Source organism: Lithobates pipiens, unplaced genomic scaffold, assembly GCF_037356315.1.
Source record: "Lithobates pipiens isolate NorthernLeopardFrog02 unplaced genomic scaffold, aLitPip1_a1.2 Scaffold_8, whole genome shotgun sequence".
Lineage (NCBI taxonomy): Eukaryota > Metazoa > Chordata > Amphibia > Anura > Ranidae > Lithobates > Lithobates pipiens.
In genome coordinates, this window is record NW_027507903.1 from 2,755,250 (window position 1) to 2,777,699 (window position 22,450).

General features: G+C 42.6%; 1 protein-coding gene across 5 annotated transcripts in view; it reads left to right on the top strand.

Moving 5' to 3' along the window:
- The window catches only part of LOC143963766 (uncharacterized), a 66,583-nt gene that overhangs the window by 29,635 nt on the left and 14,498 nt on the right, over positions 1-22,450 (top strand). For all 5 annotated transcript variants that reach the window (XM_077473493.1, XM_077473494.1, XM_077473495.1 and 2 more), the window contains exons 10-14: positions 1,256-1,367; positions 3,810-3,917; positions 5,104-5,150; positions 9,645-9,798; positions 13,565-13,723. In XM_077473493.1, the coding sequence (XP_077329619.1) occupies positions 1,256-1,367; positions 3,810-3,917; positions 5,104-5,150; positions 9,645-9,798; positions 13,565-13,723 (580 nt within the window). The remainder of the gene's footprint in view (positions 1-1,255; positions 1,368-3,809; positions 3,918-5,103; positions 5,151-9,644; positions 9,799-13,564; positions 13,724-22,450) is intronic.

Below are 22,450 nucleotides of genomic sequence, written 5' to 3' on the forward strand. Positions count from 1 at the left end.
TTCAGAAATCACATTCATTTGGAAAACGGAATGTTAAAAACAAGTAAAAATTTCAAACAAAATTATTTCATTCAGCGAATGTACAAAGATTTTTCGTCTGAATTTTCTCACCTGAAAATTGATTGGTGTGGCCAGCATAAGGCTCGGTACACACCTATGCAGTTTGCTTTTGATCTGTTTTCTGCAGTGCTTTTTGCTGTACGTCTTGATTTTTCCACACGTGATTTTACTGCAATTTGCATTTTTGCATTTTTTTTGGGGCAGATTAAAAAACACAAATTTCTGCAAAAACGCATTACATGCTTTTCTGCAGCTTCTCCATTGAAGTATATTGAACCAATAAAGCACCATTTTGCGTTTAAAAGTCCCTGACCCTTTCAGATGTGAACGTGTCCCATAAGAAACCATGTAAATGAACTGTAGTGCATTTCTGCAAAACGCACCAATAAACAGATAGATGTGAACCAGGTCTAAGACGTTTAGTAACATAATGGGGTTAAAAAACCTAAAATTAGCCCTTTTTATAGTAGAAAAAAAGCAGATAATCACTACTGTAAGGGGTTCACTTTTTTACTGTAGAACAGTGACAGTAATATTTACAGTAGCGATTATTTGCTCTTTTTATACTATAAAGGGCTAATTTTAGTTTTTTTTTAACTCCAATATGTTCCTGGCAATTAATCGATTATGAAAATAGTAATCGATTGATTTCATAATCGATTAGTTGTTTCAGCCCTAATTTCTTGTAATAGGAATAAAGGTGTTTCAATTTTTTTATTTTATTTTTTTTTTAAATAAAGGGACATTGTAAAAATAAAAGATAAGGGGGGTGGGGGAAATTAAAGTACCCTCATCCCTCCGTGCTCAAGCGTAGAAGCGAACACGTATGTAAACAGTGTTTGCACCGCACATTTATACAGGTACATTACACAGGTATAAAAATTGCTGCGCAAAAACCATATGACAAAAAAAGTGCAACTTTTTTTTTTATTCTCTAGGGTCCCTGCTAAAAAAAAAAATATTTGGGGGTTCTGAGTAATTTTCTATCAAAAAAAAAAAAAAATTTGGATTTTTACATGTAGGAGAGGAGTGTCAGAATTTGTCCTGGGTGGGAACTGGTTAGAAGTTGTGCACTGTAAAATAGATTTTTGCTATTTTGCTCTATATATCACATAAGTGTAACATTTTGTATATTCGCGTTATTGACCTATTTATTATAGACTTCTATTTTTTGGCGGGCTCTTTTTCTTTTTAGAGAGAAGCCTCAGAACACGGGGAATACAGTCGTTCGGTGTTCCCTGCGGCTGCAGAACATAGCTCCTTCTCAGCTTAAACTGAAAGTGCGAACCCGGGTCGTGGAAGAGAATGTAAGAGGCAGAATAACGCTGGCAGTTTGTATGTGATTTTACCAAAAATAATATATACATTTCAAATGCTCCCGATTAGAAATACCACTAAGTGTTTGTTTTTATTACAAAAAAAAATTCTCTTGAAATTCATATGGCAAAATAAAAAAGCCAGGGTAAATAATCTGCTAACTAGGAAAAAAAAATAAAAGGAAGGATGGCACTTCCAGATGTAAAAGGGTATTATAAGGCGATCATATTGGCAAGATTAACAGAATGGGCAAACGTAAACACTAAAAAGAGATGGGTGAGAATGGAAGACACATTATACGCGACACAATTTCAAAAATTATTTGGATTCCACCGAAATTGAGAACATGCAGTAGAGATACACATGAGTTAACTAAAAATATATTTAAAGTATTCGATACACTATATCGAAAATTTAAAATTGGAATATAACTCTCCCCTAATTTCATTAACGGGCACAAATTTTTTTACCACAGGAAATGGGACACGGTTGGGAAAGCAAATGGGAACCGCGCAGTTAAAGGATATTATGCACGGTAAAATTGGGAGAAAAGCAGGATTTAATAATGACACACGGGTGGCATCAGGTTAATGACAGGGAATATTTGCAAATAAAACACTGGGTAGGCACAATCCCCCAACCAATCAGAGATGAGAATGCGTTAACCCCAATTGAAAAGCTCTGTAACACAAAAACACCTGTAAAACATGGAATATCTCAAATATTATCAGAATTAGGACACCAAAATCTACCATCATCAAAAATCTATTCATAGAAAAATGGGAACAAGACTTGGGCATAAAAGTAGATGATACACAAATGATGGGAGCGGTGCATAATTATGGATCTGATATAACTACGATATGGGCAAATTATAAGTGTATGGTGCGCTGGCACCTGACGCCAGAGAGAATCCAATAAATTTCAGCCAAACAAGCCCTCTCCGTGTTGGAGTAACTGCAAACAAAAAAGAACAACAATACACATATGGTGGGAGATCCCAAAGATAAAAGATTATTCGCAGGGAATTTTAGAATATATTGAGGCGATAACCGGGGGGAGAAGATCCCACAAGACCCCTGGAATTGTATGTTTCATGGGACAAATAAAAAAAAAAAAAAAAAAAAAAACCATATAAGAAAACTTTTGGTTCTGTTTCTGCTCAATGCAGCAAAAGGACTCTTTCAAAAAAAAAAAAATAGCTGTATACAAGGAAACCAAGTATAAAAGAGTGGCTACAAAGAGTAGACCATATTTGTAACATGGAGTACCTATGCAGCGGAGAGCAGGGACGGGCCGAAAGTTATAGTGCAACCTGGGAGAAATGGAGTGTTTTCAAAACGTCAGAGAAATATTCGCAGGGAATGACTGAATTGGGCTGAAGTAGAAAGGAAATGAGGATAACCGATCGGGATGGAAGGGGATTAGAAATGACAAAATGCATGAAAAGACTAAGATGTAATTGAATGTTGTGTATTTTTGGATGAAAAAGAACACCGGGAAAACAGTTGTTCCATGCGGCTGCAGAACTTAGTTCCTTCTTAAGTTTAAACTGGAAGAGGAATCCCCGGCTGTGGAAGAGAATGTAAGGGGCAGAATAACGCAGGGAATTAGTATGTACAGTAGATGCAGTTGGGCAAAAAAAAAACAAAAAAACTTCTGTTGGTTTTGAGTAGGGAAGGGTCAAAGACTGTCAAACTATTGGTGTCTGGCCTGTTGGGGAGATTTCTGTTCACTTCCCGTCCCAAAGACGCAACATGAAGCGAAAGTAAATCTCTACAGACGGAGAAGAATTTCTTTGACACCAAAACAGATTTCCCTTCACTTTTTGTTCTGGTGACATTTTTAAAATGTTGGCTTGATTACAGCTTATTGGTGGCACCTCATCGGTCCACACCAGTGCAGCCTAATTGGTGCACATCAGTGAAGGGGAAAAAAAACATTACTTATTTGCAAAAATTTTATAACCAACTAAGAAAAATTGTGTGTTTGTGGTTTTTGTTTTGTTTTTGTTTTTTTTTCATTTAGCAAAAACAAAAAAAAAGTGATTAAATGCTACAAAAAAAAAAAACCTGTCTCAGAAAAATGATAAAAATGTAATTTGCATACAGTTTTGCATTACTGCGAAAGTGTGAGAGTGCTGAAAGCTGAAAATTGGCCTGAGCAGAAGAGGGTAAAAGTGTCTGGTATTGAAGGGGTTAAAGTGGTTGTAAACCTCCATACATGAAGTATGAACAAAGCACATCCCTCTATAGTGTGTACTTGACTTGGGATTTTTATCATTCGAATAGTCACGCTTGTGTCCAACAATAAGATTTCCAATGTGTGGCAAGGTTGTAAATTTTTTCAAAAAATTTTTTTTTATTTAAATCATTCGGTATCTTTCATCGTGTATATTTTACAAGTTCCTGTGTGTTTGTTTGTTATATAAGGTGCGGCTTATGAAACCTCCAGATCCCATTGAGATGATTCCAGTGAACCAACAGGCTGACGATAAGGCAATGGACCAATTCATGAGAATGTGGACTTCAATCAGCCAGGTCTGATATTAGGAAGTTTTTATTTTGCTCGTCTTTTTTCCTCATCTTTTAAATAAATATTGAATGATTTAAGCATATGACGTCCACCCAGAACAAAGAAAGTCCCGCCCAGCTATCATTTTGCAACGGAGTGGGCGCAAGCTGTCACTGGCTGCGTCCACGACTGATCACTATACCGGCCCACTGTCTCTACCATGTGATCGCTGTGACAATCACAGCAGATCATGGGATGGTTGTAATCAGTGGATGGCTTTTTTCATACAATTGTGTTGCTAGCTGTGATTGGTCACAGTGATCACATGGTACAGACAGGGCTAATCACAGTCCATCTATACCATGTGATTGGCTGTGGCCGATCGCAGCTAATAACTATGGTAAACGTTGAATAAGTCAGTTTTATTCCGTAAACATGGTAGCTTATACCAGAGAATTTCACTGTTATAGGCAATCATAATGTGTATTAAAACAGTGAAATTCTCTGGTATAAGCTATCGTAATGTGTATTAAAAAAAAAAAAAAAAAAAAAAAAAAAATCCTGATCACTTAGTATGGTAACACTGTATTGCTGAAGTCAGTATGTTTAAAAAAAATTGTGTAATATATATAATGATTCTGTACTGCACCGTATGTAATTATTTTTTTTTTTTTTCTTACGAAAAATTACAACTTCCAAAAATTTGCATTGTCTCTTACTAAACACCTTGGACTGTCTACTTTCCAAAAAGGGGTAATTTCAGGGGTATTTATACTATCCTGGCATTTTCGGGTCTCAAGAAATTTGATTTGCTGCCAGTACATCAGGATTGATCAATTTTCATATCCCATAGTTTGTGCACGCTCTAACTTTCCTACAGACTAAATAATATACATGGATTATTTTCACCAAAGAAATGTAGCAGAATACATTTTGGCCTAAATTCATGAAGAAAGATTATTTGCAAAATGTTATATCAAACGAAGAAAACCTTGTGTTTGCCACCAAAAGAAAGCTCTCTTTGTGTGAAAAAATTATAAAAATTGTATTTTATTACAGCGTTGCATGACTGCGCAATTGTCATTTAAAATGTGACAGCGCTGAAAGCTGAAAATTGGCCTGGGCAGGAAGGGGGAGAAAGTGCCTGGTATTGAAGGGGTTAAGTAACTTTCTCTTTTCTTTTCTTTTCTTTTTTTTTTTTTCTTGATACAGGAGACTATTAAAACCCCAACAAATAAGACTGTGAAAGACCTAGAGAGGTAAGCAGGGGTTGAGCATCTCAGCAACGGACTTTGTCTGAACAGTTCCTTTTTTAAAAATGTATAGGTACTAGAGCTGCACAATTGTTAAAAAATCGCAATCTCTATTCAACCCCCCCTCATGACCTTAATCCAGCATTTCCACAAGCGCAGAACCCTTCCCTGCTCGCAGCTGTCAAAAAAAAAACTAAAAGCAGCTGGCCATGTTTATCAACAACATTGCTCAGCACTGAAAGAGAGGTAAAAAAACTTTGTATCCTTCTGTTTATTTACTGATCAAAGGGATGAACTTGGTCTGCAAATTTAGGTCAGTTTAACCGCTTAAAGACTAAGCCTTTTTCTGACACTTGTTGCTTTACAAGTTAAAGTGGTTGTAAACCCTTACAAACCACTTTGACCTACAGGTAAGCCTAGATTAAGGTTTACCTGTAGGTCCAAGAAATATCTCCTAAACCTACACGGTTTAGGAGATATTTGCCGAAAGACAGGCACCGTTGTCTACGGCGCATGCGCCGTAGACAGTGGCGCGCAGGCGTACTGAGCGCGCAGCTGTCAACGGCAATATGCCACGAGTGGCAGCTCCCATGCGTGGGAGTGATGTCATTGCGGCTTTGTCGAATGACAGCGGCGGAGCAGCGAGACCCACCGAGAAGATGGATGCTCCGTACTACAGGGGACAGCGGTAACTTCGCTGGCTCCTGTGTCAGGTAAGTGACACATAATGGACTACTATGCGATGCATAGTAGTCCATTATGCTTTACCTTTTTGCAGGGAATCGAAGAGGAAGTAAACTCATCAGGGTTTACTTCCTCTTTAACCACTTTCAGACCGGACCATTTTGCTGGTCAATGACCAGAGGTCTTTTTACACTTTGGCACTGCGCTGCTTTAACTGGTAATTGCGCGGTCATGCAATGTTGTACCCAAACAAAATTTGCGTCCTTTTCTTCCCACAAATAGAGCTTTCTTTTAAAGGTATTTGACTGACTCTGCGATTTTTTATTTTTTGCGATATAAACATAAAAAGACCGCAAATTTTGAAAAAAAATGATATTTTCTACTTTTTGTTATTAGAAAAATCCAATAAACTCAATTTTAGTCATACATTTAGGCCAAAATGTATTCAGCCACATGTCTTTGGTAAAAAAAAAAGTCAATAACTGTATATTTATTGGTTTGCGCAAAAGTTGTCACATCTACAAACTAAGGTACGTTTTCTGGAATTTACGCAGCTTTTAGTTTACGACTGCCTATCTCATTTCTTGAGGTGCTAAAATGGCAGGGCAGTACAAAACCCCCCCAAATGACCCCATTTTGGAAAGTAGACCCCCTAAGGAAATTGATAAGTGGCATGTTGAGCCCATTGAATTTTATTTTTTTGCCTCAAGCGATTGATATCACTAAATGATATATTGCTCACACATGCTATGGGCATATGTGAAATGACACCCCAAAATAAATTCTGCTGCTTCTCCTGAGTACGGGGATACCACATGTGTGGGATTTTTTGGGAGCCTAGCCGCGTACGGGGCCCCGAAAGCCAAGCACCGCCTTCAGGTTTTCTAAGGGCGTAAATATTTGACTTCACTCCTCACTACCTATTACAGTTTTGAAGGCCATAAAATGCCAAGATGGCACAAAACCCCCACAAATGACCCCATTTTAGAAAGTAAACACCCCAAGCTATTTGCTGAGAGGCATGTTGAGTCCATGGAATATTTTATATTTTGCCACAAGTTGCGGGAAAATTACAAACTTTTTTTTTTTTTTTTTTTTTTTTCACAAAGTTGTCACTAAATGATATATTGCTCACGCATGCCATGGGCATATGTGAAATGACACCCCAAAATAAATTCTGCTGCTTCTCCTGAGTACAGGGATACCACATATGTGGGACTTTTTGGGAGCCTAGCCGCGTATCGGGCCCCGAAAACCAAGCACCGCCTTCAGGCTTTCTAAGGGCGTTACAGTTTTGAAGGCCATAAAATGCCAAGATGGCACAAACCCCCCCCAAATGACCCCATTTTGTAAAGTAGACACCCCTAAATTTAGGGGTACACTAGTGAGACTAGGTAATAAATGGCGGGTGCCCTGAAACTATAAAAAAATAACTAACCAACCAGCGTCACCTGTAACAGTTATATGGTGATCACTGGTGAAAGGGTTAACTAGGGGGCAATCAGGGGGCTTTATGCGGTAGTATATGGGGGTCCCTGGCGCTATAAAAAGCTGCGGCGAACCTAAATACCTACCTGCCTAACTAGCGTCACCTGTGACACTAATACAGCGATCAGAAAAACGATCGCTTATTAGGCTGGGTTCACACTGGAACGATGCGGGAACGCCACGAATCCTCAGCGGGTTCCCGCATCGCATGCCTCCCGGCGGCAGTTCACACTGCCCTATGCGAACTGCTGGGAGTGTCAGTGAAATGTTAATGACACCACCAGATCAGTTTGCATATCGCAGTGAGATCTGCAAACTCGGATCGCATGGTGTGAACACCCATGCGATCCGATTCTGCTGCGGACCAAAAATAGGGTCCCGTGCGAATTTGCGGCGGGTGCGGCGCGAATTCAGCCATACTATCTGTATGGCTGAACTCGAATCGCACAGAGATCGGATGTGATTTGCACTGCAGTGCGGTGCGAATCACATTCGTTCTCATAAACCGCTGCAATGTGAACCCAGCCTTAGTGACACTGGCGACGGGGGGTGATCACGGGGTTAAACCTTTATTGGGGGGGTTAGGGGGGCACATTAGAACTAAAGGGGGCTAACCCTAACTGCCCTAACAGTTATTACAGTCACAAATGACACCAATGCAAAAAAAAAAAAAAAAAATGCAATTGGTGTCACTGTGACTGGGGGGGGGCAGGGGGTAATTGGGGGGGGTGATCGGGGGGTAAAGGGGGGGTGTGAGTGTGCCTGGCATGTTCTACTGTATTGTGTAGTGTTTGTGCAACTCACCGATCCTCTCTCCTCGGTGCCGGAACGAAAAATACCGACACGGAGGAGAGATTACATCACTTCCTCTCCTGTGAGGAGAGGAAGTGATGTCGTGGAGCATTTCTATTCGTCGGGAGCGATCGCGAGGGGGTGGCCATGAATGAATGGCTGCCCCCTCATCCCGGATCGCTCCCGAACGAATGCCGACCGCCGCAGGCACCGGGGGGGGGGGGCCCCGATCGGGCCCCCCACCCGCGGGAAGGCAAGGACTTGCATATACGCCCATATGCCTGCCCGTGCCATTCTGCCGACGTATATCGTCGTGCGGCGGTCGGCAAGTGGTTAAAAGCAGTATTTTTAGCAAGAAAATTACTTTGAAACACCAAACAATATAAAATACTGCAATGACAATCGTGATCTTTAGACCCGGTTCACACAGGGGCGACTTGTCAGGCTACTTAGCTGCCTGACAAGTCGCGCTCCGTTCTGTACTATGGAACCCTTCTAATAGGAGCGACTCATGTCGCTCCAACTTAGAAAAAGGTTCCTGTACTATTTTTGTGGGGCGACTTCAGGGGACTTGGATTGACTTCTATACAGAAGTAATTTTGCAAGCTGCTGCTGAAGTCGTGTGCAGGTCGCCTCTGTGAGTCGCTCTGCAAGTCGTGTTGCCCCTGTGTGAACCGACTCTTATTCTAAGAAAAAAATAGCGATTCTTATTTTATTCATAATTGTGCAGTTTTAATAGGTACCATTGCAGGAATGTTGTGTTTTTTGTTTTTTTGTGTGTGTGTGAGAGAGATCTGAGGTCTTTTTGACCCCAGATCTCGCATTAAAGTGGACCTGTCTTGCATTTTTTTTTTTTTTTTTTTTTATATTATAAGGGATGTTTACATTCCTTGTAATACGAATAAAGGAAAAAAAGTAAAACGCCCTGTCCCGCTGTGCTCATGCGAACGCATATTTAAGCTTGCGCCCGCATACGTAAACGCTGTTCAAACCACTCATGCTAGGTATCTCCACGATCTTTGGAGCGAGAACAATAATTCTAGCACTAGACCTCCTCTGTAACTCAAAACTGGTAACCTGTAGAAATTTTGGCAAAGTTTGTCGACATTCCACGAGCGAGCTCAATTTGAAGTGTGACATTTTGGGTATCAATTTAACTCAGTAACATTATCTTTCACAATATAAAAAAAAAAAAAAAAAAATGGACTAGCTTTACTGTTAATTTTTTTTTTATTTATTTTTTTTTTTATTTTTTTCCCAAAAAATTCTGTTTTGTAAGACCGCTGCGCAAATACAGTGTGACAAAGTATTGCAGTGACCGCCTTTTTTGTTTTCTAGGGTGTCTGAAAAAAATATATATATAACGTGGGAGTTCTAAGTAATTTTCTTGCAAAAAAAAAATAAAAAATGATTATAACTTGTAAAAAAAAAAAAAAGAAGAATAGGCCCAGTCCTTTAAATGGTTAAGTTTCACATCTATTCTGAGTTCCTTTCAAAGATCTGTGTGAAGATTTTCTGTTCCATGTCACTTGTCAGCTATGAAAAAAGTCTGAAAAAAATGAAACTGAGAGCGGAAGATGTTGCCAAAATTGTTCCTGGTTTAGTACGTTCTGTAGCCATCCATCCCTCTGAAAGGCGGACACTTGTGGCATGCGGAGATCATTACGGGAATGTTGGACTCTGGAATGTGGTAAGTGATGGACACTTATAGTATCTGTCAGTTATCTGAGGACCTTTTTTTTTCATGTGATGATCATTGTAAAAGCAATGTTTTGACCTGTCAAGAAGGGGTGCCAGGATTACTAGTGATCTGTGACTGGCTACAGCTAATCTCATGGTACAGGGTGCTGTGATTGGCCCACAGCTATCACATAATACCTACCTGGGCCAATTGCAGCATAGAGGAAACAGCTGTTATGAATGAAATTAATTCATAACCACTTTGTTGACCATGTGATCACATCATCCCCTTGCAGAGGTCATCGGAGTGGCGTGTTGCCCGCCCTTTACACCAGAACAAGCTGGATGAAGTACACATATACGTGATCCAGCCTGCCATGCCAGGCCCGCCCACCCGCGGTAAATGTCTGTGGGTTAAAGTATGTCAAGGCAAAATGAGGGAGAAAAAAAAAAAAAAACATACAGTGCCTTGCGAAAGTATTCGGCCCCCTTGAACGTTTCAACCTTTTTCCACATTTCAGGCTTCAAATGTAAAGATATAAAATTTTAATTTTTTTGTCAAGAATCACCAACAAGTAGGACACAATTGTGAAGTGGAACGAAATCTATTGGATATTTTAAACTTTTTTAGCAAATAAAAAACTGAAAAGTGGTGCGTGCAAAATTATTCGGCCCCTTTACTTTCAGTGCAGCAAACTCACTCCAGAAGTTCAGCGAGGATCTCTGAATGATCCAATGTTGTCCTAAATGACTGATGGTGATAAATAGAATCCACCTGTGTGTAATCAAGTCTCTGTATAAATGCACCTGCTCTGTGATAGTCTCAGGGTTCTGTTGAAAGCGCAGAGAGCATCATGAAGACCAAGGAACACACCAGGCAGGTCCGTAATACTGTTGTGGAGAAGTTTAAAGCCGGATTTGGATACAAAAAGATTTCCCAATGTTTAAACATCCCAAGGAGCACTGTGCAAGCGATCATTTTGAAATGAAAGGAGTGTCAGACCACTGCAAATCTACCAAGACCTGGCCGTCCCTCTAAACTTTCAGCTCAGACAAGAAGACTGATCAGAGATGCAGCCAAGAGGCCCATGATCACTCTGGATGAACTGCAGAGAACTACAGCTGAGGTGGGAGAGTCTGTCCATAGGACAACAATCAGTCGTACACTGCACAAATCTGCCCTTTATGGAAGAGTGGCAAGAAGAAAGCCATTTCTCAAATATATCCATAAAAAGTCTCATCTAAAGTTTGCCACAAGCCACCTGGGAGACACACCAAACATGTGAAAGAAGGTGCTCTGGTCAGATGAAACCAAAATCCAACTTATTGCCCATAATGCAAAACGATATGTTTCGCGTAAAAGCAGCACAGCTCATCACCCTCAACACACCATCCCCACTGTCACACATGGTGGTGGCAGCATCATGGTTTGGGCCTGCTTTTCTTCAGCAGGGACAAGGAAGATGGTTAAAATTGAGGGGAAGATGGATGCAGCCAAATGCAGGACCATTCTGGATGAAAACCTGTTGGAGTCTGCAAAAGACCTGAAACTGGGACGGAGATTTATCTTCCAACAAGACAATGATCCCAAACATACAGCAAAATCTACAAAGGAATGGTTCACAAATAAACGTATCCAGGTGTTAGAATGGCCAAGTCAAAGTCCAGACCTGAATCCAATTGAGAATCTGTGGAAAGAGCTGAAAACTGCTGTTCACAAACGCTCTCCATCCAACCTCACTGAGCTCCAGCTGTTTTGCAAGGAAGAATGGGCAAGAATTTCAGTCTCTCGATGTGCAAAACTGATAGACACCCCAAGCGACTTGCAGCTGTAATCGCAGCAAAAGGTGGCTCTACAAAGTATTAACGCAAGGGGGCCCAATCATTTTGCACGCCTCACTTTTCATTTTTTTATTAGTTAAAAAAGTTTCAAATATCCAATAGATTTCGTTCCACTTCACAATTGTGTCCCACTTGTTGGTGATTCTTCACAAAAAATAAAAATGTTATATCTTTATGTTTGAAGCCTGAAATGTGGCAAAAGGTTGAAAAGTTATTAGTAATTGCGGCGATCAGTAACTTAAAGTGGGACTGTGACATTGGGGTGGACAAATCGCACACTTTTTGGGGTACCAGTGATACTAATACAGTGATTAGTGTTAAAAATATGCACTGTCACTACTAATGACACTGGCTGGGAACAGGTTAAAGGAGTGGTAGTCAGGTTTTTTTTATCTTGATGCATTCTATGCATTAAGATAAAATGCCTTCTGTGTGTAGCAGCCCCCCTAAGCCCCCGTACACACGGTCGAAGAATCCGTGGGAATGTGTCTTATCGGACCGTGTTGTTGGATAATCCGACTGTGTGGTATGCATCGGACTGTTTCCGTCGGACCAAATTTTCCAACTTGTTGGGAATATTTTCCGACAAAGTGGTCCGATAGGACATACTCCGATCATGTGTAGAGAATTCCGATCGGACAAAGTGCCACGCATGCTCAGATCAAATTCCTACATCAAAGCTATTGGCTACTAGCCTGAACGTAGTCCCATCCTAACGAAACTACGTCATCACGTTCTGAAAGATCAGATTTTTTGACAACTTTGTCTGACCGTGTGTATGCAACAGCTTCGGACACAATCCAACGGACAAAGTACGACGGATTTGGTTGGCAGAATGTCCGACCGTGTGTACAAGGGCTAATACTTACCTGAGCCCCAGCGCTGTCGACGAGTTGGCCGTCCCTCCTGATTGGCTGAGACACAGCAGCGCCGACATTGGCTCCTGCTGCTGTCAATCGGTCAGCCTTCCAATCAGAGGGGGCGGGGCCAGGCCAAAACTTTGTGTCTGAATGGACACAGAGAGCAGTGACTTGGCTTGGGTGCCCCCATAGCAAGCTGCTTGCTGTGGGGACACTAAACAGGAGGGAAGGGCCCGAGAAGAGGAGGATCCGGGCTGCTCTGTGCAATCCACTGCAACAGAGCAGGTAAGTATAACATGTCTGTCTGTTATTTTTATTGAGGGAAAAAAAGTGACTTTTCAATCACTTTAACATCGGAGGCGGTCAAAAGGTTAACTGTGTTCCTAGGGAGTGCTTGCTAACTGTGGGGGAGATGCTTGCACTGTGGGAAGGCAGAGATCTGTGTTCCTGCTTGGCAGAAACACAGGATCACTACCTCCCCTTTTCACAGAACAACGATCTGCCTTGTTTACCTGCCTTCTGTCTCTCTCGGGAACGATCGGCGGGTCCTAGCGGACATCACGTCCACCAGACCCACTGATTGGCTCCTTCTGTGTCCAATCACAGCGGGAGTGGGTCACAGGCGGTTTGTGTGCATGCCCCAGACCTGGAAGTACAGGTATGCGATCCTGCTCAGAGGAGCTGCTTTGCTTGCTTGTGTGTGTGTGTGTAATATATATATATATATATATATATATATATATATATATATATATATATATATATATATATATATAGTATACGGTCTGCAAGAGGTTAAGGATGTTCAGTACTGGCCCCGCCAGCGATTTCTGCTTTATCTCCCTGAAATTTGATGAGCCATTGTACTGTGCATTGCCGGACCTTCAGAAACCACCACAAATTCCAGTGGGCTGTACGAGGCTTGTATGGCCAGACATGTATAGATCAGGTTTGCCAGCCAGATTTTATGGGGGGGTGGTAGCCCTGACTTTGCAGCACTGTGGTGAGAAATTCACAGATCTGCTGAATGGTGTTAATCCTCTTCCTCCTTTTTTTTTTTTTTTTTTTTTGTAGGGTGACAGTTTGGGTGAAAAGGAAATGTATGTGTTTGACCTCCATTCACGTAGCGTTGGCTACCTGTCTTTCTGTCCATGGAATCCGGCTCATTTGCTGTCAATCAGCTACGATGGCACTATGCGCTGTGGAGATGTCACTCGCTCTGTCTTTGATGAGGTCAGTGTTCCTTTTTTTTTTACTTAAATCTTGCATTTTCTGTTAAACTTACATTGTAATACAGTTGTTTTGCTTGTTTATTAGAAGTCCTGGTTCACATTGCCACGACTTGTCATGCGACTTGAGAGTTCAAAGTCACATGACAAGTCACACCCCATTAACTGCATATTCTAATTGGTGCGACTCAAGCCGCTCCAACCTAGAAAAGGGTTCCTGCACTACTTTTGGTGCAACTTCGCTACGACTTGCATTGACTTCCGTTAAAGAAGTGGTATGCAAGTTGCGGTGAAGCCACGCTGTTATGTACTTAGCCACTTTTTATGGTTTTAGAGGCAGCGGGAGGGGAGGGGGATGTCCCCTTCCCTCCCGATCGGGGAGCCGGAGAATGGATCTGGCAGCGGCACCGGTTTACCACAGAGCTGGCCGTGGAACAGATGGGCCCTGTCCAGCCTCTGAGGGTCGGAGATGGCAGCGACGTCATGACAATGCTTCCGGCTCTGGCAGATGTAAACGCTGGCTTTTTTTTTTTTTCTTTTTTCTGGAAATTGGAAATCCTGGGACTGATATATAGGTCTGGACTTTGACTTGGCCATTCTAACACCTGGATACGTTTATTTGTGAACCATTCCTTTGTAGATTTTGCTGTATGTTTGGGATCATTGTCTTGTTGGAAGATAAATCTCCGTCCCAGTTTCAGGTCTTTTGCAGACTCCAACAGGTTTTCATCCAGAATGGTCCTGTATTTGGCTGCATCCATCTTCCCCTCAATTTTAACCATCTTCCCTGTCCCTGCTGAAGAAAAGCAGGCCCAAACCATGATGCTGCCACCACCATGTGTGACAGTGGGGATGGTGTGTTGAGGGTGATGAGCTGTGTTGCTTTTACGCCAAACATATCGTTTTGCATTGTGGGCAAAAAGTTGGATTTTGGTTTCATCTGACCAGAGCACCTTCTTCCACATGTTTGGTGTGTCTCCCAGGTGGCTTGTGGCAAACTTTAGACAAGACTTTTTATGGATATCTTTGAGAAATCGCTTTCTTCTTGCCACTCTTCCATAAAGGGCAGATTTGTGCAGTGTACGACTGATTGTTGTCCTATGGACAGACTCTCCCACCTCAGCTGTAGTTCTCTGCAGTTCATCCAGAGTGATCATGGGCCTCTTGGCTGCATCTCTGATCAGTCTTCTCCTTGTCTGAGCTGAAAGTTTAGAGGGATGGCCAGGTCTTGGTAGATTTGCAGTGGTCTGATACTCCCATTTCAAAATGATTGCTTGCACAGTGCTCCTTGGGATGTTTAAAGCTTGGGAAATCTTTTTGTATCCAAATCCGGCTTTAAACTTCTCCACAACAGTATTACGAACCTGCCTGGTGTGTTCCTTGGTCTTCATGATGCTCTCTGCGCTTTCAACAGAACCCTGAGACTATCACAGAGCAGGTGCATTTATACAGAGACTTGATTACACACAGGTGGATTCTATTTATCACCATAAGTTGTGAACTTCCCCCATATAACCCCTCCCATTACAGGGAGTCCTCAGTTTTTTTTTCGCCAGTGTCTAAGGTGTTAGGCACGTGTAAGGATGTGTGTACTGAGCTCCATGGGCAGTAATCCTTTGAGGGCCAGCTGCCTGCCATGAAGCCAGCGCTCACACACTTCCCTGTTGAAAGAGGAGAGGTGGGGCTTCTTTCGCACAGGGGGGCGTGGCTAAATGGCGTCAGATGTCGGCCACACATGGAGGAAGCAGTTTAGAGCTCTGCAACAGAAGCTGCTGCCTGGTGGTGGAGGGACAGAGCAGAGTGGTTGCTGGTCAGGTTTGGTGGCACAGGCATTTCCCTTTTTGACAACATTGTACTGTATAGCTAGGATTAATAGCAGTTATTGTACTGTACTATAGCCTAGCAAGTGAAACATTTTTTTGCTGGTACTGCCTCTGCTTTGTACTGTAAGGTATGAGTGACAAAGGGACCAGGAACTTCTCTAAGGGTTCTAAGGGGTTAATGGTATACAACAAACTAAAAACCCTTCCAAAAGAATGTCTTCTTCCCTGAGAAGTAAAAAGAAAAATACGGCCAGTCAGGTGAGCCGTCAAGGGTAGAACACTTCTGTCCCTGTGTATTTCATACAAACAGGGTTTTTCTTCTACCATTTAACCACTTAACAACTGCCCCATAGCCAAATGACGGCTACAGGCGGTTGCTTAACTCTGAGAGGCCGTCATGACGTCCTCCCAGAATTCCGCTCTTGTGCGCCCCCTTGGGCGCGCACTCGAGAGCATCCGTGTACCCAGCGGATCATGGTAAGCGTCCGTTTACCACGTGATCGCTCCGTCAAATGACGGAGTGATCACTTGTAAACAAATCGGCGTCAAGTTATGACGCTGGTTCCTCCCTCCCCTCTCTGTACCAATCGGTACAGCGGAGGGGAAAGAGATCGGTGTCAGCAGCGCTGTGGGCTGCATCTGCAGTGCCCAGTGCTGCTCACCGAAAATGTAACACTCAATTCCCTGCCAATACTCTGCAATCCCCTGCCAATACTCTTCAATAGCCTACAATACCCTGCCAATACTCTGCAATAGCCTGCAATACCCTGCCATAAATTGCCATCCCCAGCCATGGTCGGAGATATCCTGCAATACCCAGCCAGCTGTCATATGATGTCCTTGACTTTGTGCCGGGATATCTGAACGTTGGGTGTAGCTACAGGCTGTTCCGCTGCTTGATCGTTCTTAGAGGGGACGCGCCAACCCCCCCGCTGTCCTCCGGTGCTTCTACCGACTCGCCAATACGATCAAAGCCAAAATCCTTTTTTTTTTTTTTTTTTTTTTTTTTTCAGGCTTCCCAACCTAGAGATGAGATGTGGGGTCTTATTGACCCCACATCTCACTGTAAAGAGGACCTGTCATGCCATATTCCTATTACAAGGGATGTTTACATTCCTTGTAATAGGAATAAAAGTGATCAAAAATTTTATTTTTGTGGAAAAAAATGTCAAATTAAAATAAAGTAAAATGAACAATAACATTTTTTTTTTTTTTTTTTAAAGCGCCCCTGTCCCCATGTGCTTGCATACGGAAGTGAATGCATATACATAAGTCCCGCCTACATATGAAAACTCTGTTCAAACCACACATATGAGGTATCGCTGTGAATGTTAGAGCGAGAGCAATAATTCTAGCCCCAGACCTCCTCTAACTCAAAACATGTAACCAGTAAAAAAAATGTAAAACATTGCCTATGGGGATTTTTAAGTAGCGACGTTTGGCGCCATTCCACGAGCATGTGCAATTTTGAAGAGTGACATGTTAGGTATTTACTCAGCGTAACTTCATCATTCACATTATGTAAAAACATTGGGCTAACTTTACTGTTTTTTTGTTTGTTTTTTTAGCACAAAACTGTTTTTCTCGCCCCAAAAAAAACGCGTTCGAAAAATTGCTGCGCAAATACCATGCGAGATAAAAAGTTGCAAAGACCACCATTGTATTCTCTAGGGTCTTTGCTAAAAAAAAAATTGTATATAATGTTTTGGGATTCTATGTAATTTTTCTAGCAAATAAATTATGATTTTTACATGTAGGAGAGAAATGTCAGAATTGTCCTGGGTGCTCCAGAACGCCTGATGGCGCTCCCTGCATGTTGGTGCTCTGTATGTGGCCACGCTGTGTAAAAGTCTCACACATGTGGTATCACCGTACTCGGGAGTAATAGCAGAATGTGTTTTGGGGTGTAATTTGTAGTATGCATATGCTGTGTGTGAGAAATAAACTGATATGACAATTTTTTGTGAAAAAAATGAAAAAAAAATCTTGATTTTTGCAAAGAATTGTGGGAAAAAATGACTTAACTCATCATGCCTCTTACTATATACCTTGGAATGTTTTCTTTCCAAAAAGGGGTCATTTGGGGGGTATTTGTACTTTTCTGGCATGTTAGGGTCTCAAGAATTGAAATGGCCCGTCAGTATAGCTTGTGGACTCTCTAACTTTCACAAAGACCAAATAATATCCACCAATTTGTACTTATTTTTACCAAAGATATTCAGTAGTATAAATTTTGGCCAAAATTTATAAAGAAAAATTACTAATCTGCTAAATTTTATAACAGAAACAAAGAAAAATTCATTTTTTTACAGAATTTTCTGTCTTTTTTTTTTTTTTTTTTTTTTTTTTTCTTTTATAGCACAAAAAATAAAAAACCCAGTGGTGATTAAATACCACCAAAATAAAGCTCTATTTTTGTGGGGGGAAAAAAGGACAAAAATTTCATACGGGTATAGTGTTGCATGACTGAGTAATTGTCATTCAAATTGTGAGAGCACCAAAAGTTAAGGGTGTTTAAGTGCCCAGTGGTTAAAAGATTATTGCTATGTCTCTCCATAGTAGGACTAAACATAGCAGATTCCCATCTAGTCCTCTGGGCCCTTTTGTTGAGGTGCAGGAGGTCGGGGATCAGGTAGATCTTCCCAAATATTGGAAGATACTTATTTTTCCTCTTCGAAGGATCCTAACCCGGGGGGGGGGGGGGGGAGCAGGTGACTGTCTACTCTCTTACTTAGCCCTTTTGTTGCCTGCAAAACAGGCTCTAGGCATCTACCTCCTAATAGGGTTCATTTGAAACCCCCCCCCCCCCCCCCCTACCTGGGGATGGTTTTTCCTATTCAGCTATGTATTCTGAATGGGAACATTTCTATGAAGAAATTGGGGAGGTTCCAGATATTAATGCTGCAATCATCTCAGTGAGCAGAGTCTTGCATGTCCAGTGGATAATGCACTGATGTTAAAGGATCCAGCAAGTTAAGGTTGGATTTTCCTTTTAAAGACAATGTGTATTTTGAAGTTCTGGCTGCAATTGGAGTAGCTCAGTCCATTAACCCTTTAACGTCTGCACCACTATTTTGGTGGCGCACATTTTTGAGTCATGCCAATGCATTGGAATATGGACTCCAAGGGGTTAAGGAACAGGTGTGAGATACCTGAAAGTTCTGCCTGATTAGCAGGCCCGGCAAGAGGCTGGTGTATTTGACGCACTGTGTCTCACAGATGCTATGGCTTATACTTGGACTAGTGCATTTTTGCAGAGGTCCGGGGCTGAAATATTAATCAGCCGAAGCACCAGGTGAAAACCCTTAGCCAGTATGTGTCCCTTCCTGGGGTTATGACTATTAGAATGGATGAATACATCCAAAAGGGGTAAAGCTCTCTTTACAAGTAAAAGGAGGTTCAAACCGTTCTCCTTTAATCGCGCAGCCTCTTATGCCTTAGTTCCCTGGGGCAGCACCAGGATCTTGAGGGCAGAAATTCCATAAAACAGAATGCCAAAGCCTTCTCATGAAGGAGCACCCCCACTTGTTTGGGTGAGGGGAAAGGTCCTGCAATTCTCAGTCTGGCAGAAACAATGTTAACAATGTTAAGAGCAGAGGGATTTCTGCAATTTTCTTTAAGTTACATCTAGAGTTTCAAGAGCCCGGATGGCCCAGTCGGCTTTTGATCTGAGGGTCTGGGGTTCGGGTCCTGTTTGGGTGCTACCTGTGGAGTCCTTGGGGCTGCTGACATGGCAGTCTTTATGCAAGAGTGTCTCCTCAAAGAATGCTCCTAAAAGGTTCCAAAAAAAAAGGAAAGAAGTCTCTCTTTCTGGCTTCTGGATTAGCGGTTATCCCAGTCGGTGATATCAGAGATTCCCTTAGTGGAACGGGGGTTTTTTTTTTTTTGGTGCAAATCTTTTAAGGTCTCAGAGCCTTACAGAGAGGTAAGACCCATTCTAGACCCATTCTTGATCTCGGAGATCTGAATCGGCACTCAAACATCTGATCCTTTCATAATTTGATCGGCTGTGTCCATCCTGCAAGGAGGGGAGTTGCATATCTCCATGTGCCAAAGTTTCCCGCTTACCAGAAATTTCTGCGGTTTGAAATATTAAATTATTTTTCCCAAGGCCAGGACAGCACCTGAGAGATGGTGACTCCTCCCTCGTCCTTAGGAAACACCTTCTTCCTCCAAACTTTAAAGGGAGGCACCTCCCTACCACACCTCAGTTATTGTTTCCTCCAGCCCGGAGGGAACATCTTTTTGGGAGGGAGTCAAGGTCTCTTGTGTGCTCCTGAGGGACAAGGCTTCCTTCCCTTTTTGTTTTCCTCATTTTAGGGACCCGCTGTCTTCCCGACCTACCCAGGCCTCGGCAGCGGTAGCCATTGGCCTCTTCCCCTCCTAGTGCTCGGAGAGAGCAGAAGATTAGTTGGCCTGCACGATCGTAGGAGCTGCCACCATGTTTGTCGGCGGTCGCGTCGGAAGCGACAAAGTGGGTCACTGGGTCGGCGAAAACATAGTTTCTGGCGTGGACTCAGGGGGGAGGAGGGAGGGCAGGACCTAGTGCCTATTTCCGCTTCCGGTCCAGTGCAGAGGCACTATGGGAGTCCGGAGGCGGCATGCGAAGCCACAGGTGGAATACTGCACACCTACTATGGAAGAGTCAGCGTCTACAGCAGTGGGGACAGGCACCAGGTAGGAGGCAGCGGTTAAAGTCTCTCTAAAAACCCTATGCAGTGCCTGCGTTACTTGGAAAATACATTAGTTAAAGAGGAATCAGCCTCTGTATGTGAGGGTCTGGTTGCCTCTGTAAAGGAAGGAGCTATACGCCACGATTCAAACTTTTCGTGACTCATTAGTGAACCCAGCTGCTAGGAAGCCTTCCAGGGGTCTTTCCAATACTGGGATAGAGAATCTCTGCCTGAAGCCCCTTCAGATCGGGAAAAGCAGTCCCCTGCTCATTCCATTAAAGATTCGGAAGAGGAGATTGAGGAGTCTGAGGCAGTCCCCTCTAGATTCAGACTGTCCCTTTTAAGAGGTAGATTGGCTCCTTAAGGCTATTCATGCTACACTTGGCTTAAGTGAGGAAAGAAAGGAATGTATGCATGTTTGCTGGGTTAGATGAGCCTAAGGGGCGAATGTTCCCAGTTGATTCGGTCATCTCTGAGGCCATTAACAAAGAATGGCAAGATCCAGAGAGAGAGCCCTTTTTTTTCCAAAGCCCACAAGAGGCATTTTCCTTTCAAGGAGGACCCTGCTGTGGTTTAGAACAAGGTGCCCAGGCTGGATGCCACCTTCTTCCAGGTCTCAAGGTCCACTGACCTGTCTTTTGAAGACATGGGGGTTTTGAAAGATCCAATGGACAAACGCATGGATCTTTTGCTCAAGAGATCATGGCAATCAGTTATGAGCAATTTTAAGCCAGCAATGGCCACAACATGTGTAGCCAGCAATTTTTGGAATTAACCAGCTAAAATCACATATAGCGGCAGATTCCCCTAAACAGGAAATCTTAGATTCCTTTCCTACCCTGATTACGGCAGTTGCTTATACTGCAGATGCCTCAGTCGAGGCAATTAAGATGTCAGATGTCTCTCATGTTGGAAATATTTTCCAACCAACTGGTTCAATCGGACATACTCCGATCATGTGTAGAGAATTTTGATCGGACCAAGTGCCACGCATGCTCAGATCAAATTCCTACATCAAAGCTATTGGCTACTAGTCCCATCGTAACAAAATTCCGTCATCACGTTCTGACTGATCGGATTTTTCGACAACTTAGTCCGACCGTGTGTATGCAACAGTTTCAGACAAGATCCAACAGGAAAAATCAGACGGACAAAATTCGACGGATTTGGTTGGCAGAATGTCCGACCGTGTGTACAAGGGCTTAGAACAGATGCTAAATTCTTACCGAAGGTAGCTTCAGTACAGAAAAGTACTGGGGACATAGTACTTCCAACTTTCTGTGTTAACCCAGAAGGAGAGGAGACCCTTTTCCACATGTTGGACGTCAGGAGGACTCTGTTGTGTTACTTAGAAAGGACAAAGCCTTTTATCAAATCGATATTGAAGGTCATGAGGATATTGCCTTTGGGCACAGCATACACTGCAGGCTGCAGTATGAGTTCTCTGGCCTCCTGTTTCTTTGATTCCGTCTCTGTCTCTCCCCAAGTGTATTACTCAGCGTAACATCAACATTTTAGATTTTACAAACAAAAAATGGCCAATCGCACAAACAAGTAAATTGGCTGGCTGTCCGGGTCACTTAGGATATGGTTCCTATTCCTATGCAGATCCCTGTGGGGCTGGCTTAGTCCTAAAATGTATTCCATCTCCTTTTTATACACCTATTTTTTTTTTTCTGGCTGATATACTACATGCCCCTATATGCTTGTCTATGTTTGGTTGGATCTTTTGTCAGAAACCATGAAATCAGACCGAGACAGAAGTACAGTTAAATCACACTTGTTTAATAATAAAAGTGAAAAGAACAGGCATAGTCAAAACATAGCCAAAGTTCAGTAACCGGAATGGGGATAGTCGGCCAAGCCAGAAGTCAGGGAGCAACTTGGTGAAATGGCAAGCAGGATCTGGAACGAGAAGGGATGACCGCAAAGCAAGTCTTTAAACGGGAACGCAGGAGATCATCTTTGTGATGTTGACCAAGGAGAAAGCAGAGATCTCCTGGACTGCTTAAAGCGGGAGTCCGCCGGGAGTTCCGCCGTTTTTTTGTTTTTGTTTTTTTTTTTAAATCCAGCAGCTACAAATACAGCAGCTGCTGACTTTTAAAATAAGGACACATACCCGCCCAGCGCGCCCGCGATGTCGGCACCCGAAGCCGATCTCTCGATCGTCTCTCGGGTGCTGCCGCCGCCATCTTGGGTATGGGAATCAGGAAGTGGAGCCTTTCGGCTTCATTT